We start from the raw sequence: 25,154 nt of genomic DNA, 5'->3' as shown, positions 1-25,154 counted from the left end.
AGACCTAAATCTCTGTACCTTATTTTGACTAAAAGGTCATTTGATAATCTGTGTCTGATTATTAAAACATTTATTGTTTTCACTGTCCATTCCCAAATATTTTTAAGCCAGCATTTCTCATATACTAGTCAGTGCTTTCTTGGACCAGGCAGAGTGGAAAAGCTAAGGTGGCTGGTACAGTACATGAGGGTGGAGGCCCTGAATGAAGCTTTTATAAAAATGGTCTCATAGGAGCTTTCCTCTCTTCTTTCCAGTTTGTATTAGTTTTTTTGGCATACATTTGCAAGAAACTCATCATGTCATTGCATTTGAACTGCAAGAGCCAGCTTAGTATTTTGTGAATTTTCCTTGGAAATTGCTCTGCAGCGATCTATCCAGAGAACATGCAATTCCCTGTTTTTTCAGTTATAAGCAAGATCACGAGGTATTTATTTTAGTGCACATTTTACTTGTTTCTCCCAGTTTATTCCTATGAAAGTTTGTTTGAAATGTTTATTTGGATTCAAATTGCTTGCACTGGTGTAGTTTTGAGAAATGACATTCTTTGCTTCTGGTTGGATATAATGCCAGGGAAGATGGATTCTACAAAAGCCTAACACTTTTTTTTTTTTTTTTAATGGCAAAGATTCCTACAGGCTCAGATAATAATTTAGAAAATTCAAGGATATCTGAATCATTCCCATTCTGAATATACTAGTAATTAGTGTAATTAGACATCAAGATAGCAAATCCATCTTTGTTCCTTCTCTCTGTGTACATCTACAGACATTTGTGTGTGTATGAGGACTACAGATATGAGCGATGTCATGCAAATATGGATGCCTGTGGTGACATAGACTTTGTATAGAGGGATTGAATGTTATCAATTGTTCAGTTATTAGGTAAAATTTGGCCTTTTCCTCTATTAGGTGTCTACCTGTGGGTGAGAAAATACTGCATGACTAGAGGTAGGGGCATCTTACAGGTCTCTCTGGAGAGGGGGAGCTCTCGGATATGTTCCTGTGCCTGGCATTTTCTGCTGATGAAGTTCATGCAGCCCTCAGGTCAGCATGCACTGTTGCAGAGTTGCTTGCATTGCATAGCCGCTACACTGAGGAGGATTTTGGGGAGAATTCCAAGGGCATGGGGAAAATGAATCCTTGAAGGATTGTGTGCTTGTCAGTGAACATAGGTTGTTTGCTTCTCCTAGTTAGTGAAAAACCTGCCTCAGGGATCAGGGTGGAGACACCCAAGAGAAGGGGGGTGGGGGTGCACTAATAGTAGTTTTGGGAAATTTATATGAAATGACCAGTAGTGACCTTTAGTATATAATGCAACAATTCACAGATGTGTAGTCTCTTTACAGCTGGCTATGTGTTGCTTGTGTGTGTCCTGCTTTGCTGACAATGCAGTTGAGTATCCTCAACGTGAGGGTGTTTGCTCCCAGCTCCCTGATTATCTCTGTGATAGCAGGTGAGGGTTCAGATTACCCAGGGTGAGAACTGATTTAGTATCTCCCATATTTCTGCCAAAGGCAGTCTTCTATATGAAGAAGGATACCAAATCGTGTCTGTAGGTTGTCACTCTTCCATGGCCGTGGTGCAATGCCCTGTGTTTGCCTCGCAATGTTGTTGATATATGTGTAAGAGCAGGTGCTTTCAGGCAGCTGCTTGTTTGCACTGAGACATTTCCACACTTACTACTAATCATGTGGGGAAATGCACAGTTCTGAATACAAATACCAAGTGAGTTTAGATGCGTTCAGGTTTGGGTGATAGTAGTAAGCGGGCACTGTCTGTAGCTATGAATATTTAAATGCCCATACTCCCCCTAATACTGTCTGACATGATGCTTTACTAAATTAAGTGGCTAGTTACAATCTCTACATTTGTTTTTGGACTTGCACTCTGGAAGCTAAGTCAAGAACTAAGTCCCTTGTGTTTTTACCTACAGCTCAGCTTGTTGTGTGCTGAGGCCTTAGTTTTTAAGCTGCTGTTTGAGTAGTTCCAGCACATGGACCCACTCACACAGTCTTTTACCTGCTTGTCTCAAGATCCCATGCACAACCTAATTATTTTTTTTAATTTTAATTTTTTAAAGCTAAATGGCCTTGTATAAACAGCTATATCTATGCAAAGTGAGTAGGAGCTGCTATTTTTCTAACTTGGTAGTATTTTATACTGATGGTGGTGGTGGGAAAAACTTCATAAGGGAAGAACAGAGAAAAAATATTTTGGCAGAAAAAAAAAACCAAATATATCTCCCCTTGCTCTTTCTCCCCCTGCGCATTTCTTTTCCAAAACACAAAAGCTTTCTTATCTGTTTCTTTTTTTTTTTTCTTTTTTTTTTTGTTCTGCATTTTTTCAAGTATTAGAGAGAGACAGTTTCCCAGCAGATTATGAGACCATGTGGAAATCCATTTGTCTTTAGCATACAGTAGTTGCTAAACATATATAACTTTCAAATCCTCTCTGGGAAATAAGTGACAGAGACATTCAGCTAACCCAAACAACACATTTCACAATAAGCACTGTGCTATCAAAAGGCCTCTGGACTGAAAAGCTAAATGTCCCCTCTTTTAAGGATATTGAGTGAGCCAAGACCAGGAGATGCTGGGAAGCTTGTCATCTTACAGTCAATATAAATATTTGTAGATATACTGAACAGAGACTGAACTCTGCCAAACTTTTGGCTCCTGGTTAACTAGAAGAATTTCTCCCTCAGTTGTGTTCAACTAAAAAAAAGACAGCAAGGAGTCATAGGCCTTGTCTGCTGCACGAAGTTCCACTGAAAACTGATTTTAAATAAATCTAATTAAATTAAAATGCATTGCTAGCATGAACACACTTACTTGAATTTACACTGTGCTTTTATTCATTTAATTTAACTTTAAATCAGTTTAAATCTATTTCAGGATTTAGTACTGAGTAGAGCAAATCTGTTTTAAAATTAATTAATATAAGTGGTGTCATTTTCCAGTATAACTAGATTTTATAGAGCTTTTTGTTTCCATCTATTGATCTCAGTGAGTATTCTGTGAACATACTGAAAAAAAATATTTTTTTCAAAGAATTCACTTGCAAATCTACTGAATTCAGTCATCTGCACATGATCAGCTTTTCTGCAGTACTTATGTACTATTCTATTATATAACGAGATCAATATTGGCATGTAAATTTTGGATAGGATTTTTCATAGTTGGCTTTTACCAAGTGACTTGTTGAAAAGAAAATTGGTGGGACTGTGGCTTGTATTTAGAAATCTTTTTATCAATAAAAAAAACACAACAGAATTTGGATTTAAATGTAAGCAACTTTCTGCAATGGTGTGAGTTTATTCACAATGGGATTTCTTTAAAGATGGTAGAGAAAAAGAAAGCTAACATTAATAAACTGTTTTTATAATGTAGTAGCAGATTTTCATAAACATGTGGTTGATTTTGTACTAGATTGAAAATCATGAAATAAATCTGTTCAGTTTTTCTGGCCAAATGAAGTGCATGATAGTAGAAACTAGAACAGAATTGTTCTAATATTTGGCAATTTATTTACAATGCAGGCAAGTAATTGTAATGACCTCCAACCTGATAATGTTCTCTTATGCTAAACACCCCAACTTCTCAATTGTTTGAAATTTTGATTATGCTGCTTAAATGCTCTGAAAAATCACCACAAATGTTAAGCAAACCCCAAAACAAGCTCCTGAGAAGAATTTACTCGAGATGCTGTAGCCATTCAGGGCAATAAAACAAGAAATTTGGTTTACAAGAAGCCCAAATAATATCTAGGGCTGTTCTGAGCAGAAAGGCCTGTAATGAGTCAATGGGTAATCATTCTCAATGCAGAAAGAGGAGGACTGGAGAGGCAGCTAAAAAAGATAAGGCAAGTACGTGAATCATTCCAAGCAAGCAGTGCCGCTGGTTTTCTCATGCACCTTGGTCCTTGAAGTGTGTTTGAGTTAGGATTACTTTTCAATCCTTTTAATCCTTTTAATCATTTGAAGCTTACATAAAATACAGAGTAAACTCTCTTTGAGGAAAATAAAAGTTCTCTTGTATTCCATGTTGTCTAAGGAAGCCTCCACATTATGATTAGATCTGTTATGGTTAGATCCTTAACAATTTATTTCAGTGGGAAAGCTTCCACTAGATTTAATAGCAACAGGGCCCAATCTACATTTCCATGAATCATTTTAAGACAGTTTACCATTCAGGGATATTGGCTTCTTACCAAATGACTGTCCTATTTCTGTCGTAAAGCAGAGTGTCTTTGTTCCATGTTGCATCCAGAGTCATGAATGTACTCTTGAAAGGAACCTGAAAGTAGTATATCATAACCTTGGTGAAACAACCTTAATGCTCTAACACATTACACTATTGTAGTGAATTACATTTTGGGAGAAAATGTTCTCACATATCCTATAAAAGAAAAACTGATGCCTTATCTATTTTAGTGGTCTATTTATAGCTCTGTCTCCTTGAGGTAAATCTAAACATGTGAGAAAGATCTACATGATAAAATTCAAATGTAAGTTCCTCTTATTATTCCACATATAAAGACATTTTCAAAATGGTAAATGAGACGGCTTTGCTTGAAATTTCGTTGCGAAACTGAGGGCTTTGTTGCATAAACACAAGTTTGTGACAGCAATGGCACTTACCAGCTAAGCAAAGTGTCCTTGGGAGGTATTTGGGCAGGCTCATAGTTGACAAGAAGGAACACACCAGTAGGAGGAACCTTGCCTGCAGGACTGATGCCTGCATGGTGTACATTTTATATATATAAGCAATCTGTGGGGAGCACTACCACCTGTAGGGCTGTGAGTATGTCCTGGGCAGTTAGCGTGGCTGCTAGAGATGTGAACCTCCAGGTGCCTGAGATGGTTTTCAGGCTCCTCTGTACTGGTAGTACTCTCTTTCTGGCTCTTCTGCTAGCTCCCTCTGCCATCTCTGGATCCCGGCTGCTGTTGGGAAAGCTCATTCTGGTAAAAGTGTGTTGAGCACCCATTTAAGAACAGTTTCAACCCTCAGCTACACAGAAGGAGGGACCTAGAGCCCACAGCAGGTTGTGAGTGGCAAATGGGGCCATTCCCATGATGACCTGTAGCTCTTGGCACAAGGAGAATGGCAACTTCTCCACTTTCAGGTCTGCCAATGCAGAATAGGTTCAGTCCTCTGATAGCGGATGAACAGGGACAAGTGACCAGTAACAGCAGCCACTGGTAAGACAGTTAATGCTTTCTTTGCTACAAAGACGCTTTGGCCTTATAACAGTCCTCCATAAAATAGCTATTTTGCTTGCCTTTCCCTTCCCCTCAAAGCAAGCTTATTCTTTACAGTACTAGATGGAAGAGTAATTGAAAGAAACGTCACTAACAACAAGCAGTGAATCAGCGCTAATACTTAGTGTGTTGTTCTTACATCTGAAAAAGCTGACCTATGATAATGCAAGGTCTGTAGTTCCTGTAGGCAATGCAGACGCTTTATAATACCAGACAAAGCCAAGATCATGGAACCGTGTAACAAGCTATGCCTTGCTTTTATACAAATGACTGATTGGAGAAAACCTAAGGATGTTTCATGGACTTCTGCAATAATGTGGAACATTTGTTTTCCATGCAATAGCGGAAAACCATGAAGTTGTGAAGATGGAAAACTTGCGTACTGCTAGTAAATATGCTGTAGAATCTGTTGTAATGTAGCATTATTCACATTGCTCTAATTTAGAAATCATTCAGGGGTTGCGCATACTTCATGTAATTCAGGAAGCAGTTATCATTTATCATGTTTTTACATTATATCTACTGTGCAAGGAATAGTACTTTTAATAGCAATACAGTGTATGTTGAATATAGAAAAAGTTTAAGACAGCCAAATACAGACATATAGAGATGGAAAAGAAGAAGAGGACAAGCAGTAGTCTACTCTTTTAGGAAAAATTAACATTCCATGGTAGTGTTCTAAAAAAACAAAACAAAACAAAAACCAAAAACCATCTCTTTGGGACTCTTTGGTAAACTAGTGGGTAAGTAAACTTTTAGTAAACTACTGCTCATTTTAATTCAGAAACAAAATGTTGTTCAGAGAGGTTCATTTTTCCATAAGATGGTGTTCTGGTCTCTTGAAATGTGGATCTGTAATATGATGGTGTTCCAAATTTTCATTGCCTGCAGTCTGTTTCATATAATTGGGGATGGGCATGACGTGATTTGATGCACATAAGACTGTTCTTTTTCAGGATTCATTTAAATCCATCTCAGTTTAGAAGAAGAAACTTCTTTAACAGCTGTGTGGGTGCCATGTATGAAGCGTATTGTCTTCTCAGTTCAGTTATTCTTAGGCAGGTGGTCACATCACAAAACATCAGAGTAACTGCCTTGAAAAAATAACCTTGTGTCTCTCGGGAGGGAGGACAATAATTAACAGCATATGGAAATAGTTGCTTTTACCACAGGGATGAAAGGTAACATTGGTAAAACAGGATGTGGGCAAATTTATGCTCCAGTTGTCTCTGTCTGTGGTTTGTGTCAGCCTGTGTCTGAACAGGAGATTCTGTCTTATGATGCGTCCAGATGATAATCAGAATAATTAATGTATTTTTTGAAAATAATAAATATGAAACGAGTTTAAAGCTAGAGAAGTTCACTGACTTCTGTTGTCAGAATCTACAGGCCTATGGTTGTTCTGTAGAAATCACTGCTGAATTTTGCAGAAAGTATATTTCTTTTTCATTTCACTCTACTGTCAGTAGTAGCAGGTATGCATGCCTTTCAATTAATGTATATTCATGTTTCCTGAAGCTTCACCTAGAACCTGAAAAGTGTTAGAAAGCACTGGAAAAACAAGTATACGACTTGTAAGAAACCCTTAAGGGGCTATCTTCCTACATGTTACTGATGAAAAAATAAATTTGCAATAAATATCGTGAGACTGAATTTCTCCAAAGTGCTTAACTTTAAACTATTTTATATCAGTCAGAATTCCAGAGGATTTCAGTTCAGATTAAAATATTTTTTTAAAAATCTCTTTAATGAGAAAAGTTGTGCAAATTGACAAATGGCTCTTACGATACCTTGTTTAGGATGACCATGTCATGCATATGGTTGAATTTATCATCTCTCACACAAAGAAAGGCAATGCTTGATAAGCAGTTTTATTGGATAATTACATTTTTTTTACATTTACAAATAAAGCAGATTGATTTCCATCTTGAAGTACTTTACTAAAGTATTATGAACTCGTCAAATGCTAACGTGGCACAGTATGCCTTATTTCCTGTTTACTAAATAATACGTCTGTTTTGTGTCTTTCAGGTTGAACCTGGAATTGTTCTCTGCCAGGGATGTCATGGAGCCTCATGTCAGAATCCTTCACCTAAAGGAAAACATTGCTTCCTTGGCCCAGCTTCTTGCAAGCACAAACCATGGTGGATTCCCAGTGGTTTGCAGGCCCAAGCCAGACCATGCAGAGGTGTTTCAGGGAACCATTAAAAGGTAAAAACACTACCAAATTACGTGATGTTTATGGCCATTTTTCTTTTTTTTTTTTTTTCTTAAAGCATCTGTGAAGACCATATGGGTTGGTTATGAAGCTTCTTCCTACTTTCTTTAGCATGAACAGCAGGTGTCCTTTCAAGAAAGGACCTTGGAAAGCTTGAGGTACATGCCTGTCTTCTGTATCAAGGGTTTATTGAAGACCACCAATGAAATGATCTCATGTGAATTGTAGAAAAAGGTTAAATTGCCCTTCATAACCTTGAAGGTTCACAGAAACAGTAAAGGGATTTGGATCTAGTTACTCATTAAATGATCCCACATCAATTCAGAATTGGCCTGTTCTCCCATCACATTTTTTCGTTTTATTAGTGTATGCTTTTAAAGGAAATGCATTAATGTAAATCATATCACAGATGAGATAAGCAACAAAGTAACTGGAAGAAACATGCAATGTAAACAAGAATTAGGCTAAAGGAAGCCTTGCATACTAGGGACTCTCAAAAGGCATATAAAATATCCTGATAAATGAAATATTGCTGGTATTGCATTTCATGTGAGAGCAAGAGTGACTCCATCCTTTCAGGAAGGTACCTTAAGACTGTCCTTTGAGTGGTGGGTCATGAGTGGGAGAAGCAGTGGCTTAATTCCCACCTTGAGTATCCTAGAGGAAAGGAGAAGATGCATATGCAACTGCTACTGCGCAGGAGTTCACAAAGCAAAGCTCTATGGATGTAGCTTCCAATTACCTTAATACAGACATATGTTGTCTTTTGTCCTGAATGACCATAGTACTCTTGTATGCTTCCTTGTAGAGATTTTTTTTTTTTATCCACTTCTAGTTTAACCGCTTAACTGGGTGGCAGTTTGTAGCTATCTGTGATCAAACAAGGATAAAAGTATTTTCTTCTATTGATCTGGATGGGGAAAAATGTTATCCATGTATCATCAGTGGAAATTTAGTTAGGTCTTGTTTCCTTGCCTGCTTTGTAACAGCTTTTCAAGGATGAAATACTGGCAGCTGGATCACACTACCTCATCCATAGCTCTATGGTCAGCTGCAGTTTTGGACAAGAAGATGGAAAGGGAATGAATATTTAAAAAAAAAAAAAGTGAACTTGCTTCACTGACAAATAAAACACTTTGTACGAGCCTTTTAGAGAAATATCTGCTTGTAATGAGAGAATTGTACAGTGGAGATTCTTTGGGTTGCAGTGGCCCGAAGGAGTAATGACATCAGTAAGTGCGGGATCATATACTTGTATGTGGTATATATACTTGTTCCCTTGTCATAAATGTTGCTAATAAGAAATATGCTAAGGCACTAAAACCTAAATTTCTGAGTGATGGTCCACAGTATGCACCAGTCTGGAAGATATATCATATACTAATGTACTTATTTAGTTCTCAGCTGTCCTCAGAAATAAAACTAGAAAGCACACTAACAACTGACCCAGACAAAGCTCCTTTTAATTAAATTTATAGTCTCATCATTTCCTCATTAATTCATCAAATTACCTGGCAAGGAGAGTCCCAGGCTACTGAGGAGTATGATGAGTTTACACAAATAGAGTTGTGCTTTGCAACACAGAGCGATGTTGTGTGGAATCAAGCAGAAAGGGAGGTCAGAGGGGTGATCATGAGGACATCCCAAAGAGAGGCACCTTTAGAGACAACCTGATGCTACTTGACAATTCTGGGAGGCTTGTGGTTTGCTTAATTGCTAGAGATCTTCTATGAATACATTCTGCTAGAGCCTTAAAAAGGATGATTGAAAAAGCTTTTCTCCTGCCATTCTCAGCATAAATGAGCTGTTGTTAGACTGTTTTGAGTAAAACCAAGATATTGCTTTAAATGGTTGGCAAAGCAGCAGCACTTTTTTTTTTTTTGGTCTAGTCCAGTGTGTGCTGCCCACTGCAGTGAAACCCATACAGAGAGGTTGTCTGGGAGCAAGTATTGCATTCTGGCATGTTCTGTCAACACCCCTTCTCACCCCAATGCATGCCCAGCTGCTTGAGAACTTCTGAGATGAGCTCTGGGTGCCTTGTTCCCAGCAGTGACCGCACGCGGCTTTGCTCTTCTGCTATGGGTCCTCACCAACACCAGAAAAGGAATGCTCTGCAGCCACCCTCTGAAACAAGCCTCCAAAAATGTGATGTGTCATGGAATTTGCGTATTCATAACCATAAGTAGTTAGGCTTTGGTTTTCCATCTTACTCATAAAATTACAGCTCTTGTGGCACGTAACTGTTAAGATCGAGATGAGAAATGCTGTGAACTCCATAAGGGAAAAAGGTGCTCTTCAGCCTCTTACTGTGGAGGATCTAATGCAATCCCATATGGAGGTGACATAGCCACAAGCAGAAAGAGGATCATTTGTTTTTCCATTTTGTACATCAACAGTGTTAAAGTGGAGAAAATGTAGCTTGCCTGTCATGTTTTAAAAAGGTGGATGAGGGAAGATGCGATAATAATTGCCATGATGTTTTTCTTGAGAGTTGCCTTAGGCATTATTATTGATTCCTATTTTTGTTGTTGTTGTTTTGTTTTTTGTTTTAATAGTGGCACAAAAATGTTGGTATTACATTACAAAAATGGGTGCAAAGAGCTAAAGAAAGAAATGAAGCAACTTATCTGCTATGCTTGCATGAAGGCAGCAGCAACTCCTAATTTTTTCTTACTGTTTCTCACTTCTGTGAGTTTCTGTACTACTTCTTCTTGTGAAATGTGCATGGATGAAACACTGAAAATTTGACTGAATGCAAAAGTTATTCATTATTTGCCCACACTTGGAAACTGCAATGATGAGAGTTTCTGTACAAGGACAAAGTGTTGTTATTTTTGTAATACATATGAACGATTTTGACCCTTTGAAAAGAGAAGGTCAATGTCAGTTCTTACAAAAATAAGGACTGTGGCCAAGAAGTGTTGGCTGGGACCTGCGTGGACCTACAAATGCACCTCAGTGCTGGCCTGAGCAAATACACAGATATTCCAATTTTATTAAAAAACAAACAAACAAACAAAAAAACACAACAAAAATCTTCAAGTCCTGCTTAGTGGGGCCAGATTTTTCACCTAATCTTTGTGATCTGGACAGTTACCTAGTGGGTATCAAAATGAGATAACCAAACACATTTTTACATGGGTGACCTAAATCTGAAGCTGTTATCTTCCCCAGATGAGTAAGCAGTAGAGACTAAAAACCAAAACAACTATTAAAGAAAACTCCTTGGCTTTAAAATTGTTAAAGAGGAAGCAAGCTGTAGCTGAGAAGCAAGTTTCCAAAACAAAGATCTCCTCAGAGTAATACTCTTGACACTTTGCCATAGGCAGTGCTGTATGCATGCCTGGGAAACCCTTGCAGAATTGTGTTTGAGGAACATGTGGCTGGTGAGCTAGATGCACGGCACTGATAGGGATGCTCGACCTGTTGTGTGCAATGCAGAGTGCTCAGGGACTGCCTCCCCGCCTCCATTTCTCCCCCAGCAATGAAGATACTTGCACATGAGAATACAACAGGCTATTCTTTTGCACTGCAGCTGAAGTGCCTCCCCCGTCTACCCCCCAGCATCTGCAGAAAGGGAGCTGGGCTGTTATAAATGCGCTTGGCAAAGTCTGCTGAAAGCTCTGAATGTCATGGCTTATGTTGCATGCCCTCCTGGCTGGGGAGGCAACCGTGCCCCAGGTGGAATCCATTCTTCGGAGAGGCCTGAGGATGGGACCATTGCCTGTCTTCCCTGGAGGCTTCAGCCAGAGACACTGAGTGAGGCTGTAAATACATGCCGAGTAGTTGCTTGGGAGGTCCCCTGTCTCTTGTCTTGGCTGCTGTAGTCTGTGGCTGCAGATCCTCCTCCAGCAGGAAAAGATAGAGTTATGTTTCTGCCTAATTTCTGTGAGACCAGAACTGAAAAAAGAGCTATTTTTTCGCTTCCACACGTGTTACAATGTACTAGTGTATGGCCGCTGTAGGGCAATGAAGTGGTTCTGTGACATGATGAAGAGATTAGACACATCACCACTTATGTTTTGTTGATCCATCTTCCTTTGCCAGAGATTACTTTATAATGTAAACTGTAGTAAAAACAGAAGACATGGAGGGTTTGCGGAGGAAAGCTGTAGGTAACTCATTTCTTTTCCTTGCCTGTGGACATGGGTGGGATATAACATGGAGGGTGATGATACTTCATGGTCATCAGCAACATCTTTGCTGCCAATCTGTGCAATCTCCCATGCATGATCACTTCCCTCTACATGCCCGTGTAACACTCTCATCCTCTCTGATTTCTTCCACCAAAATGGACAATAACATGCTCTCTACCTAGGTGTTGTTTTCTGAGATTCCGTTTATCCCTTAATGCACTTAGACACCCTGTATGTTTGTGGCTGACAAATGCCACGTTGCTCCCAAAGGCGGTTCTGGTGTCAGTGGATTTCCTTGCCTTTAATTCACTTTTTCCAAGGAAATGGAAGGATTGGGGTTTCTGTAATGCAGTTAAATACTCCCGGCATTCACTGAAGAAAAGCAGGTGGATGCTGTTGGCTTGTTAGACCAGGCTCGGTCCCCTCCCTTTCCTTTTAGGAGAAGCGGTGCAGAGGCAGAAGCTGGAGTGCTGCCTGGCTATCTTAATTTCTGCCTTGCACACCACTTTGATACAGTTTTCCTGGAGAGACTACTGGGCTGATGAATACCACTGAGTAGCCCATAAGGGAATTTTACTATAACAAATAAGCCATTTTGTTCATGCCTGACTCTCTCAGATCTGTACCATGAACGGCTCTCCTATTGTGAGGCTCAAGGCTGGATTCCTTGTTTTTGCCTTTGCACTCTTACCTACACAGCTGTTAGCCATTACTCCGCATTTTGTTTGTCTATCTTTTAGCTGAAGGAAATTTTTTTTGCTCAATTTAGTTTGATTGGGAGAAAGTAATTATGCAGAAACCACAATATCTCTGACCATAAGCAGACTGTACAGAATAAATATATCTAAGCAGAAATGGGTAAAACTTGGTTTTCTGCTACTTCTGTACAGGATGTGACATTTCTGGCATCATGCCTGCATTTTTGTGTGTGTTTTTTCACCTAGGAAACCCCGTCTCTTCCCACCCATCAAGTTTGCTGAAACTTCAGCATTTGTGGTTTTTGGAAATTATTATTTTGGGGCCCAAAAGAAATTTCAATAAAAATATGGTTGGTAAAGATGTCAAGAGTCCTTGTAGTTTACGTGGTCATTATATTTGTACTACTTTATTGCAAATTTTGTATGCTTTACGGGAGTGTACAAGTGAGGTGTTCAAAGTGCCCAATTCCCATTTTCAGAACAAAGTTGGAAACCTAAAAAAAACCCAGAAATTAGTGCTCTAAGTAAGAGGAGAAATATTCAAAAGCTGTGGTCTTCCTATAGTTGAAAAGTTAAAAAATAGTGGATGTTCAGAAATGCCTAGTTATTACTAGTTCCTGAAGACATGGTTTCCCATTTGAGGACATTTTAAAAAGGTCTAATACGCTGCAGAACAGTTTTTATTTGAAAATCCATCTTATTGTAGAAGCATAGAGTGGTTTGGGTTGGAAGGGACCTTAAAGATCATCACTTCCAACCCCCCTGGCACCTGAAGCGACAGCCTGATGATGTCTGAAGGCCTTGTTCAGGAAGGTGAGCTAGAGCCCGAGCCTCTGTGTGATGGCGTGGGCAGCTGTAGCTCCTATAAGATTTCCTGGGAGGTGTGCAGCTGGCAGCAGCTGAGCTGCTCAAGGCCTGTGGAGCCCGGTGGGTCCAGTGGGACGGCGTCGCTGCCACAGAGCTGGGTGCTGAAACTTGCTTCAGTGAAGTTGGGAGTGTGGGCAAGAGAGTGTAGAATTACATCTTCCTGCTTCCGAAACTCGGGGGAGATATTAAACAACTTGATGAACAGCAAACTGCCCGCTCTAATTGTTTCTTGCTCAAGGGATGCCACCACTAATGGGGCTGAGCTGCCTGAGAGCTGCACCTGAGGGGGATTTCTGGCTCACGTTAGTCCCCAGGCCAGAGGCAGAAGAGCTACCGGAGGAGGGAGCCAAACTACATTTCTGTGTACAGCATTTATTTTGCTGCTGTTCTTGCAGTGCTGCACTTTCCGCTTCCTTTGTGGTAGGAGGAAGGCAGGTAGAGAACGCTGTGTCCTCGTAACCCTCCTGCTCGATAGTCTTGCTTTAATTTCCCAGCTTGTAAACTGGTCTGAGAAGGGAGACGCGCTGTTTTCCACGATCGAAAGACATGCTAGAGCAGCTGTTCCCAGTAACAATAATGACACTATTGCTGAGACAAACATTTTCATGATGATGCATGGGAACACTAAATCCAAACCACATTGTTTAGCTAATGCATGCTTTCACTCCACTAAAGGGGAATGTCACATAACTGAAAGTAAATTGAAGAGATCAGAGTTTAGAAAATATGACAAAGTTGAAAACTTAAAGCTGTATTACATAGTAACGTCCTTTAACAGAGAAATCATTGATCCAAAGTGGTGTGTGGACGTGTATTTTATGGCAGTTTGTTAGGTATGACTTGCCTCTGGTCAGTGCAGTGAACAGATACCGTTGTGAGTCAGGAATGTGTTCTGCCAAGCACTTCAGTAAAACCAAGTATAGCGTATCGATACGTGCTGTGGGAAAGGAGATAATAGCACTGCAAACTGTTATAGATAAGTCAGGCTGTAGGTACTGGTGCCGGTACTTTTCTTTATTCTGCCCTCCCAGTTGGAACTAATGAAACGCTGTTCTCAAGGTGTGTGCACACACATGTGTGCAGAGTCCACGCACACTTGTTTAATGAGGAAATACCTTAATTATTCTTAGCAGGAGGAGAAGCACTTGCTTTCAGTAAGCAATGCAATGCAGCAGCTTAGGGGTAAATGGAACCTTAAAGAAAAATTGAGACCCAAAAGTTTAATGCAAAAATTAATTACTGAGCTTAGCGATATCGACTGTAATATTATGACAGCCTTGTTGCTGGCATTCATGAAATAACTGATATAGATTTGAAGGCTTCTTGGAGAGCCTTTTCGTTCTGGCTCTGTTATGGAGAGGTTGCTAAGTTTAGATCACAGGAATGCAAAGTTACTCAATCAAACACAGAAGTCCGCAAAGTTCATGCAGTATATGGAGATAAAAACAAGGTTTTATTTTGTATTAGGAGATCACGGACAGCTTTCTGCCTGCCTTCTCCCCGTCCCTTTGCTGTAAGCCCTGTGCAATGGTGGTTCAGTGCTGATCAAAGCTAGAAACACCATCATCAGTAGTTTGAAGGCTGCATCTAAACTGAGCCAGCAAAGAAGAAAAAAGGGGAGGGGGAACACGTTAGGGACTTGGACACTATTTTTAGGTGTGCAGGCTAGGGAGCAGACTGCAATATCAAAGTGCTGGTGTGATTACTTGATTTTCATGGGAGAGGGTAGAATCTGTCAGCACGTTGTTTGTTTTTACTGTCTGGACTCCTGCTTTTGAAAAGCTGATCCAGTTAATTTCAATGATACACTATACAGTGATCTTGCCTATTAAAATAAATGGAAGCCAGCACTTTCAACAAAAGCTCTTGACATTACGATCCTCCCATGTATTGTCAGGGTCCTGGGGCACTGCAGCTCATGAATAACACAGATGGAGGAAGGTTTATAGAGTCTGTAGCAGTGGTTTTATTCTGTATCCTAAGTGAGAAACTTTTCTTCCAAAGAGCAACATTATATGATACTTTTAAAATTAGTAGGCCTGTTTTGCCATAGGAATAATTGTGCAGGTGCTGCAGGGCTTTGTGACGGAACCTTTTGGAGGGAAACTGGAGCGCTGCAGAGGCTGTGCGCTCACTCAAAAGGCCAAATTAAAAACGTATGCAGCCTTGCTGCAGCATGTGGGTGGCTTTTAGGCAAGTGCAGAGTCTTGTTAAATGTCGAAATCAAATATAGGCATGGGGAAAACTGGTGTGTGAATGGAAAGACTGATCACATACTTGTCCTGTCATTTAAGCGTGTGGTAGGTTCCGCTGAAACTGAAAATCTGCCTGGTAACAAGCTGTCCTGTAGGGAAATATAAACCTGATCCTAAGTTTTCATAATTCTCTAAAATCTAGTCTTTCTGTAGGTTTGAAATACAGTTTGTGTGTACAGTTTATTTACAGCTGCCTTTGCATTTTCATGTTGAGACCATGGACTTACTGTTTGCTCATTCACCCTGATTATGGTGTCCATAAAAAAGAAGGCAACTTAAGTACCGAGTATTAACCTCAAAACACAGCTCTGAGGTAGAAGAAATGCCTGTTAAGTAGATCTGAAGACTGAGGCACAGAGATTAAATATTTATTCAGCATCCTTTGAAAGGCTGTGGGGCATAGACAGGATTTGACCTTAACTATGGAAAACCTCAGTCCAGTGCTTGATAATGACCTTTTTATCATCGTATAGGTCAAATGCCAAAAACTTTTGGAAAGCTCCCTCTTGGTTTGAAGAACCAAACACATAAGTAAACAGTAATGATTTAGGCTGCGTAACCTGAAACAACCCTGTAACCTGAGGGTTTATTTTGTGAAAGATGAAGGTTTGGTGGATTTTAAAACTGTTTCAGTGACCTAGTTCTTATCTACTGTCATTTGCCATATGCAGAATAGTTTTTTTTTTCTTGTTTAGTTGTTTTCACCATTTAATGAAGGTACAATGCTATTTGAAGCCAGGAAAAATGTATTTAGTATACTAGCAGATAGCTAAGAACATAAAAATAACTATTCTTATACAGGATGTACATTTTGCAGTTCATGTAAGAAGTTTCTGTCATTGTGCCCTTTTGCAAGCATTGTGTGTTTATGCAAGAACTTCTGCTGAGAGCAGAGCAGTGATCAAGTCCTGCAAGATAATCTGAGCACTCAGTTCATTTTAACTGCTATGAAATTTGAAGGTGCAAGACAATAAATCTAATCCCAACCAGGGTTTAGGATGAAGAAAGATCATGAAGGATTTTGGGGTGCCATGCTCTGCCATTGCATTGTGCAATTTATTGCTACTTGTTATAGTTCAATTGTCATCATTATGTCAAGTGACTGACATCAATCAAAATTTTGTAGTCAGTATCACTGAGCTTTTAAATATGTCTGAGAGAAGCTCTGGGAGGGAATTAGATTTTTAATACATGGAAGGGACGTTTGTTTTATTCTGGTCAGAGCATATTAATTGCTGGTCCCCACTGAGCTGGTTATTGGCCAAAGAATAAAAGCTCAAGAGTAAAAGCAATGTTAGTTACTTTCAGTGGATTAATGCAGGAGAAATAAGACTGAAGCTTTATAAAGCAAGCTAAAAATGATACTTCAGGTTCTCTATCCTCCCTTCTCCCTCTGCCCCAACTTTATAGCTGTTTTATCCATTCAGTCTGGGAGAGTCCTGCCCTGAATCCTTTTGCCAGTGACATCACCATTTAATCTTCCTTCTGTTCATTTGCAGCTACTTTGGAGCTGCAGTTCCTTTTTATGTCACTCCCCCAATATTTAGAATTTGTAGTTTCCTCAGATAGTTGGCCAACTTGACGAGAAAAGAGTGACACAATCAGCTGTCAGATACTTTTCATTCCTGACTTCCATGCCAAATCTGACATGTGGATATTGGGATAATAATGTGTTATCTTAATTAGGTGTATCTTCATAATGCATGTTTTATAACAGATAGAACGTATGAAACTACTACAGTGCCTTGCCAGGGTATCTTTGAAATGAGATTCCCTACTTAAGGGTTTTCTTCCTTCTTAAATAAATAACGAGTAAACGAACAATTGCAGAGTCCAAGTCTAAATCCTAGCACTTCCTGTTAAACCTCACAAAATAGTGCAAGAAACATGTTTGGTCTGCTTTCTAAGGCTTGATGATGTGATAGGAAGGATGTTGTATGTAACATCAAAGAGTGGTGTTGTTATACCTCTCTGAAGCATGACTTCTGGAAGTCCAAGTGAAATAACGTATGCTCATTTTTCTCTTGAATATGGCAGTTTTTAATAGGCTTGGATTCTTATCAGAAATGATCCAACGATTTCCTTCACTGTGTTTGCATGTGCTTTTTTTTTGACTAGCCAAATTTCTCTCACACTTCCCAAAGCCTTGTTAAGTGACTCCCTGCTGGGTTTAGTTAAGAGCAGTGCTGAGCAAATTGCAAGCTGCCAAAACCAGCCAACAAACCACTGGTGATGAGCAAACATTTCTGCTCTTTAAGCTTGTGGTGAATGTTGCTGTTTTTTTAATTCCAGACCATGATGTTCAAGTGGAAAATGGTGAAGTCTGGACTATGGGCAGGCCTGAATAGTATGATTAGGGTGGATCACAGCTTTTGCACTTGAAGTCTATATATTCATGTTAGGATTAAAGTCTTGAAAGTATTCCTTTCAAGATGCCCAGTGATCATCCTAGAAACTGACTTCTTGGAGCTGTACGGGATGATCTAGGACAGAATATAGATCTGTGTATTTAAATTTTTCTTAAAACAATTAGAAACCTGTTTATGAAAGAGCATGAATTGTAAAGCTGTAGAGAGCTCTGGAGAATAAACTGTGTAAAGCACCAAAGGGAATGACTGGGTTAATTTTTTCTCCATGTCCTTTGCTGTATTGAATATATTCTGAGTACATTGTATTTTTCTCCCTTTCTTCCTTCAAAAGGAGTCTGAGGGGAATGGATCTCATCTGTTGTAGCATGCCTGTACCATTCTTTGTAGGGTTTGCTCGTGATTGCCCTCAAACCCAAGTCCATTAATTGTCTACATGACATGTCCACACACTGGCATGCAGATGGTGAGAAGCATAGGGCAGATCTGTGCCTTTCCCAGGAGGGGAGATGTGAGCCCAGGGCTGTATATCCTAAGCAGAGTTTTCTCAGCAGTTAGCTCAGAGGTCTGCTGCTGCACTGTGCTCTCCTTAGCAGCGTGAAAGAGATTTTATGAAAACCCAAGCCAGTCAGATACAGAATGGAGACGAATAATGTTTCTCTGAATTCCTTGTTTGTCCTGCAAATGGGATGTGCTCTAAAGGTGACTGAGACACTGCTTTTCTTCACATCTGATTTTCTTCCACAAGTTATTTTCACAGTCATGTTTTCTCCTGTAAAAGAATGATACCTATGTCCTAGGCACAGTCATACTTACTATTCATAAAATCCCATTGAGTTCCTTAGATGAGAGACCAAGGCCTTGTCTGCTTTAAGGAAATACAGATCTCAGGAGTGGATGTGCAGAGTGACACAGGCAACTGTTTCAGGAGAAAGGGGACTGCACTGCAATGCTTACCAAACCACGGCAGGTAGAGCTGACAGGGTACGTTGCTTCAAAAGCATCTTCCAGATCTGAACAAAAATGCAGAGGTAGATGCACCCAAAGTATCTTGGGTTTAATCTGGAGAAAAGGTGGACTATATGAAACATCAGAAACATCTGAAACTGCAGTCAGTTTATGTAATATGCTGGAAATTAAACATTAGTTTAATGTTACATCTTTGTGTGCGAGGGCTCAATGGGATTTCATAGTAAGTTTACTGTTATTTTTTACAATCTTTACACTTTTGATTCAGCTTCATCAAACGCAGGACAAAGAAGTACAGAAGAGTGAAGGGAAGGCTGTTTGGAATAAAAATAATAGAACGGCAAAGAGTCTGCTGGTCAGGGCAGCCAGCGGGAATGTGGGGGACCTGATTCTACAGATTCCTGTTTATTCAGTGTGGAACCCCTCCAGCTGGAGAAGTGAAGACATGCCAAATACTGCCACCAATGTGCTTGTTATGAAGGGAAGTGTGGAGAAAGGGCTTGAACCTAGTTCTTCCATATCCTGCTCCTAGGGAGGGCACTGACTGCCAGCTTTTGGAACTGACAGGCAGGTCTTCTTAATGTAAATCCTCTGCTGTTGAGTGCTAATCCCACCTTGAAGCAGACTTAATCTTTCCCAGGAGATGTTATGCTAAAACTGGTAAATTCCTATGACGAGTTTGGGTTTGAGAAAATCCATGTTTTCTAATATGGAAATATTTATTTGATACCTTCCCACCTTATTTTTGGTGTTCCATTCACAAAAGCCACTTTGTACCTCCCTTGTATTTCTCTTGGCGCGTGAACAAAAGTTATGCCTCTGGTCTTCTCTGGGTCCCTCAAACACATCATTTAACAGTGTGTCACATGTCTTTGTCCTACTACAGTTTGCTGATAGCTGTAAGCATGGACCAGTACTAACATCATGTTAAGCATGTTGCAAACCAAAAAGCTTTGTGGTGGTCCCCAAGGTGTTTGTTATCTAAATATATTTAAAAGGCTGGAAATGGATAGTGTGGATGGAGTGTGTGTATGTGTGTGTGGGGAAAGCAAGGAAACACTGAGATATAAGTCATAATTTCAATATACTGCTTGTTAAGCCTTTTTATTTTTTATTTTTTAATTCTAAAAAAAAAGGTTTGAAATGATGTAATAACTGATGAAGATATGCAAACCGAAGTGATTAAGTCAGCAAGAATATTAAATGCCTTAATGAACTCTAGAGTGCAGTACTGTGAGAGAAGGTTTCACTGATGATTTAAAATGTGCCATGAATTTTCTGCAGGTCTCATTTTAATGTAGATGTTACATCTACATATAACAGATGTGGGAAGGATGTGGGAAGGAACAACAGTCTATCTACTTTAATGCAGATAGTTGTTTCTTATTATTGGTATTGTCTTGTTGGGTGTAAACTAGTGCATGAGCTGTTCCTGCCAAGCAGGCTGATCCAGGTCAAGAACATGTAGGGTAGGTGATGTCCTATAATCCAATTAGCCAGAACTAAACCAGAAAGCACCTGTGTGATGCTGCCATTGGTGATGGAAATTTAAGAAGGTGAAATATGTGGTCAGCCTGCTAATACTCTATGTGCCATACATCTGATAGTAAAGCAGTGTGTGCTTGGTTTTTAAAATTTGCTCATTATAATGAATCCTCTTCTCTCTCTTTTTTTTTTTTAAACCTTAGGCTAGAGCTGTGCATGCTGCTGGAAAATGAGCACATCTTCGAACCAGAGACAAACTATGAGCCTTTTTCCTCCTCTCATCCTCTGTCCTATGAGAAGGTAACCTCTTTTCTTTCAGTTCGTTCCCTGTTTAATCAGTGTGCATATTTGGTAATTGAGAATGAGTTCTACATGCATTAAGAAATGATGTAATTAATGTGGCTGAGAAGAAAGAAAGAAGTGGTAAGGTACAATTTAAATTAAAGGATGACTAGAAACCTTCCAGGGACAGCTGTCATAAACTATAATGTCACTCAGAGTCTAAGAGTTGCACAAGAGTGCTGGCAAAGTATGTCCTTTCTCAAATAGGCTGATCCAATTCTCTTTCTCAACTTCTGTAGGGACAGCAGAATTATTGTAATATTTAATTTGGTATGGGATAGCACCTCTGTGGATGATTAGTATTTGTAAAAGCTTTCAAACTTGAAAAGCATGTAGAATTCTTCCCTTTGATAAATGACTAAAGGATTTTTAGGAGTAGTAAACATTAAGTGTGGTAAAAGAAAGTCATGTGTTACCAAAGCAATACTGGTAATGGAGCTTGAGCAGTTTATACAGGAACAACTGGAAAGTCATCATATATTACTGAAGCTTGGTCTGCACATGGAGATTTTGTTGGCAAAACAATATTGAGAAGGAGCAGGGCAATTATGCATGGAATGAGGTGCCAGAGTGCAAATAGGTATGCCTGTGGAAGAAGGCTGAAGCTCAGCTGATGGCTGATGCTGGTTTTGTTGCATTTTTCTGCACTATTTCATCATGCAATTACCACTTAGTAATAGTGTGAAAAATCTCACCCCTAAGCCAGTATAAATTGCATTGTTTTAATAGAGACACAGCTACACTAAGGAAAAAAAATCCTTTTATAAGTAAAGAGTTTTATTTTAAAGCGTTAGTTTAAACCTAATTGGCAAAAGAATTTATAAAGTTTGGACAAGCTCTGCCAGCAGAGCTCTGCTAGAAAACTTTTTCTTAGAGACAAACTGGAAAGCTTTTGAACCTTGAGTTCTAATGTGGAGTGCAGAAAGAAAGAGAAATGGATTCTTGCCTATTCCAGATAACAGTGGAGAAGCTGCCCAATCTGTCGCGCCTAGCCATGCTGCTGAATCGCTACACTACAGATCCCCGGTATCAGCAACTCTTCATCAATCTGGTAAGACTGAAGCCAACTCTAAAAACAAACATTTCCTCCATGAACAATGTGTTTGTTATATTTTCTCATTTGTTTATGATGGCTGTGTCAGCCGCACTGATTTACATAAACACTGCCAATCCTGGGACGTTACATTCTCAACAAAAGTAGCTGAGTACAAACAGCATTCCGAAGTTTTAATTCATATTGTATAAACATAACAGATGTTGATAAAATGAGCCAAAAAGAAAATACAACAAAGGAGACCATTTCAAGGGGGCTTTTGATTAAAATACATTCCAGATTGACAAAATGATACAATGTTAATGGAATAGATCATTTAAATGTCATTATTTGGCTGTTATAGTCCTATAAAGCAAATATAAAGCAATGCTTTTGAGTTTTTAGTCTCCATTATGCTACAGTGCCTATACATCAACTTATAAATAAAGCTATATTTCTTCCCCCTTCCCTTCCCTTTCCTTTCCTTTTTTTTTTTTTTTTAATCCCTGCTATGACATTGCCACATGTATTTCCTAAATACTGTACTAAAATACTGGGTCCAAAAGCAATAATGTGTTTGGTATACTGAACAAGGCTTAAAATAAATATGTTATAAACAAAATAAATGTAGTTTCTGCCCCAGTGAATTTCCAGTCTACAGCACTGAAACTGAAGTAGGTGGCACACTGGGAAATCTAGATGAGAGAGAGCCTAATTCAGATGGGTTTTATTTAAAAAGATAAAACCAGCTCCTGTTTACTCATATGCAATGAAGTTTGAGATCCATCTAATCTGGATTCCTCATTTTGAGAATAGCTAGAAGGAAAAGAAGGTTACAAAGCCCACAATACTAATACCCATATTCTAATTTGAATTAGTAGCTTCTTTTTAATAGGTTGGGAAACTGAGGTGGAGAGAGGACACACGGCTTTCCAAAGTTCAAAAGCATGTCATATATGGGAGTAGAAGCCGGCTCTGTTGAGACCCAATCCAGTGGGCCACACAACTTTTTTGTACCTGGCACAATCCCTGAAGCACAAAGGTTAATATGCCGTCTAACAACTTGTTGCTATTGCTCATGAAAGCTGTTTCTGATATCCACAGAAATATTCACTGTGAAGTTTTGGGGCTTAATGATTTCCTGTGGCAGTGAGTTCCACAGCAAAATTATATGGGATATAGAGAAAAGGAACCCTTTTTACCTTTAACTTCTTTTTCCTCCTTATGTCTTTGACTGTTTCCTCAGTTCTGTAAATGAAAGGTGGAGAACAGATGTGTCACTCTATCCTGTGCATTTATTTATATTATTTTATGATGTCTTCGTTTCATTTTTCCTTGGTCTGGCAAAGAATCCACTTGGGAAGCGTAATACACCTTCCCTGACAGAAACTGGCCAAGTTATTTGTAGGATACTGCATAATTATGTGAGAAGTAAAAACTTAGTGAACACCTATACAGGCTATAAAGAGCAGATTGGTTAACAATGAAATGGCTTTAGCTGTGGTCCATCAAGTTATAGCCCTCATGGTTTTCGGTGACCAGATTTCAGTACGTGCAGCCCTCTTCTTCTCGAGAAGAGCTATATGATTGTTTTCTTTGTACTCTTCCTTGCAGTCTATGTTTCTATGTGAACTGACCTTTATAAGCATTTACTGCAAAATATTACAGGATGTCATAAATGGTTGTGTAATGAGATAGCAGCTATAAAATATCTAAGACTTAATAAATATTGGGGTCATTGGCTATTTCCAAGTAAGAACTTAGACCATATCAACAGAGCTCAACTTTGCTTTTCCAGCCTGTGAGATTTGGGTACCTTCCAGTCATAATAGTTTATTTAGAATGAACCTGATGGTTTAACAGAAAAGAAAGTGTTTTTTACTATGGTATTTCCTGATGTTTTAGGTATAATTGGGGATGGGGAACAGGAGGAGAAGAACTAATATTCTTATTGAATCCTGTCCCTCAAGTCTGGGACCTCTCTCTTCCTAGACTCCTTCCCCTGCCTCTCCTTCCCAACTCTGTAGCAGGGGTGCACTCATGGCTTTGTGTTATCCCTGTCTCCTCTCTTTGTTTTACAGGAGCCATACATAAACAAATCGGCAATGTCAGTCCAAGCTCATTTCTCCCTGCAACGCACCTATATCATCTTTCGCACCCTGGGGCTGCGCCACCTCACCGTTGTTGACCCGCAGAACCGAGTGGTTGGGGTGATCACCAGGAAAGACCTGATGCCTTTCCCCTTGGAGGAGAGGCTCAGGCTCCAGCTGGCACCACAGAGCCCTGACACGGGGGAGTAGCCCCTGAATTTAAGGCCGTGGATGCATTCTCAGGCTTTGTCCCTTCTTTTTGAGCCCATCTTCTTCGTGAAAAAAATAATCTGAGCTTTTCCACTTGATCCCTTCTGGAGAAGAGACACTTAAAAGCTGTTGTTTCTAGTCATGTGGGATTGTAGCCCAGAGCTATGTCTCTTCAGCTGTTTGGTGATTGCAAAATTCATTGATTTAAATGCTTGTGAAGCAAAATAGGAATTAATGTGTTTATGGAAGATGCACATAAAATCAGATGTGAAGGATGGAGATCAAGAACTATTTTGTCACACTGTGTCTGTGCCTCCCCCCCAAAACAGTCATGACCCCTAGCAGCAAAGTTATGTTGGCAAAACCTTTGAGCAAGGACTAAATTTTCAACCTTGGCATATCTGCCTGTTAAAAAAGAGAATGTTTCCATATCAGCATTTTTATGTTGAAATTTGTAAGTTTAACTGGAAGGAAATACTGCCTTGGAAGAGGCAGGTCACTGAAAGTAACAGGGGATCGGACTTTCTTATTGGCCTACCTGTAGGCCAATATGCAATCAAAAATATGCAATCAAAAAGGAGAATTGGATGTAAGAGAAAGACACTGGATGTGAGGCTCCTGCCAAATTACGATCACACTTGTCAGTAAGGTATAAGGAAAACCTGACATGCCTTTGTGTTGTTTACAATTCTTTAATTTCTGTGACTGCTCAAATAGGCTCTCTTTCTCTCCTTCCACTTGATATAATAACGTTTTTAGTTAAGATCACGTGCAATGAGGTATGGGATAAATTCTAATAATGGGGAGGCAACATGATAAATTGTTGAAGTAGTTTTTGATAGCAGCATATTTAGAAACTGGACAAAAAGTAAATAATTCTTCATGATTTTGTAGTGATACAATGTTTGAAAACTTGGAAAGTATTGGTTGTTAATAAATGAATGTGAACAATTTTTTGGACAAAGACACTATTAGATTTCCTTCTATGACTTTGTAATTGATATTTAATTTTATTCTGTTAAATACCAGAGGGATTCCCACAGATTTGGAAATTAAAACCTAGTATGTACAAAGGAATTCACCAGTATTAATGTTGTTATAATGAATACCAAGAAAAGCTAGTAATAATTTACTGGTTATAAAAACTTGCCAAATTCCTGAAAATGAATTTCTGGTATTTGAATCATGCAGCCTTGAGTCTCCTATGAATCAAAGATCTGTTGGAT

The 25,154-nt window shown here is 39.3% G+C and overlaps 1 protein-coding gene across 2 annotated transcripts in view; it reads left to right on the top strand.

Annotated features, from left to right (window-relative positions):
* LOC310894147 (chloride channel protein C-like) overlaps positions 1 to 24,876 on the top strand; it is an 84,472-nt gene extending 59,596 nt beyond the window's left edge. For both annotated transcript variants that reach the window (XM_083823916.1, XM_083823915.1), the window contains exons 13-16: positions 7,291 to 7,470; positions 20,457 to 20,553; positions 21,551 to 21,646; positions 23,710 to 24,876. In XM_083823916.1, coding sequence (XP_083680042.1) covers positions 7,291 to 7,470; positions 20,457 to 20,553; positions 21,551 to 21,646; positions 23,710 to 23,928 — 592 coding nt within the window. In that variant the 3' untranslated portion in view covers positions 23,929 to 24,876. The remainder of the gene's footprint in view (positions 1 to 7,290; positions 7,471 to 20,456; positions 20,554 to 21,550; positions 21,647 to 23,709) is intronic.
* The last annotated feature ends 278 nt before the right edge of the window (positions 24,877 to 25,154 follow it).

Source organism: Anser anser (genome assembly GCF_964211835.1).
Source record: "Anser anser genome assembly, chromosome: 2".
Classification (NCBI taxonomy): Eukaryota; Metazoa; Chordata; class Aves; order Anseriformes; family Anatidae; genus Anser; species Anser anser.
The sequence above is the reverse complement of the archived record's forward strand: the minus strand, read 5'-3'. Positions and strand labels throughout refer to the sequence as shown.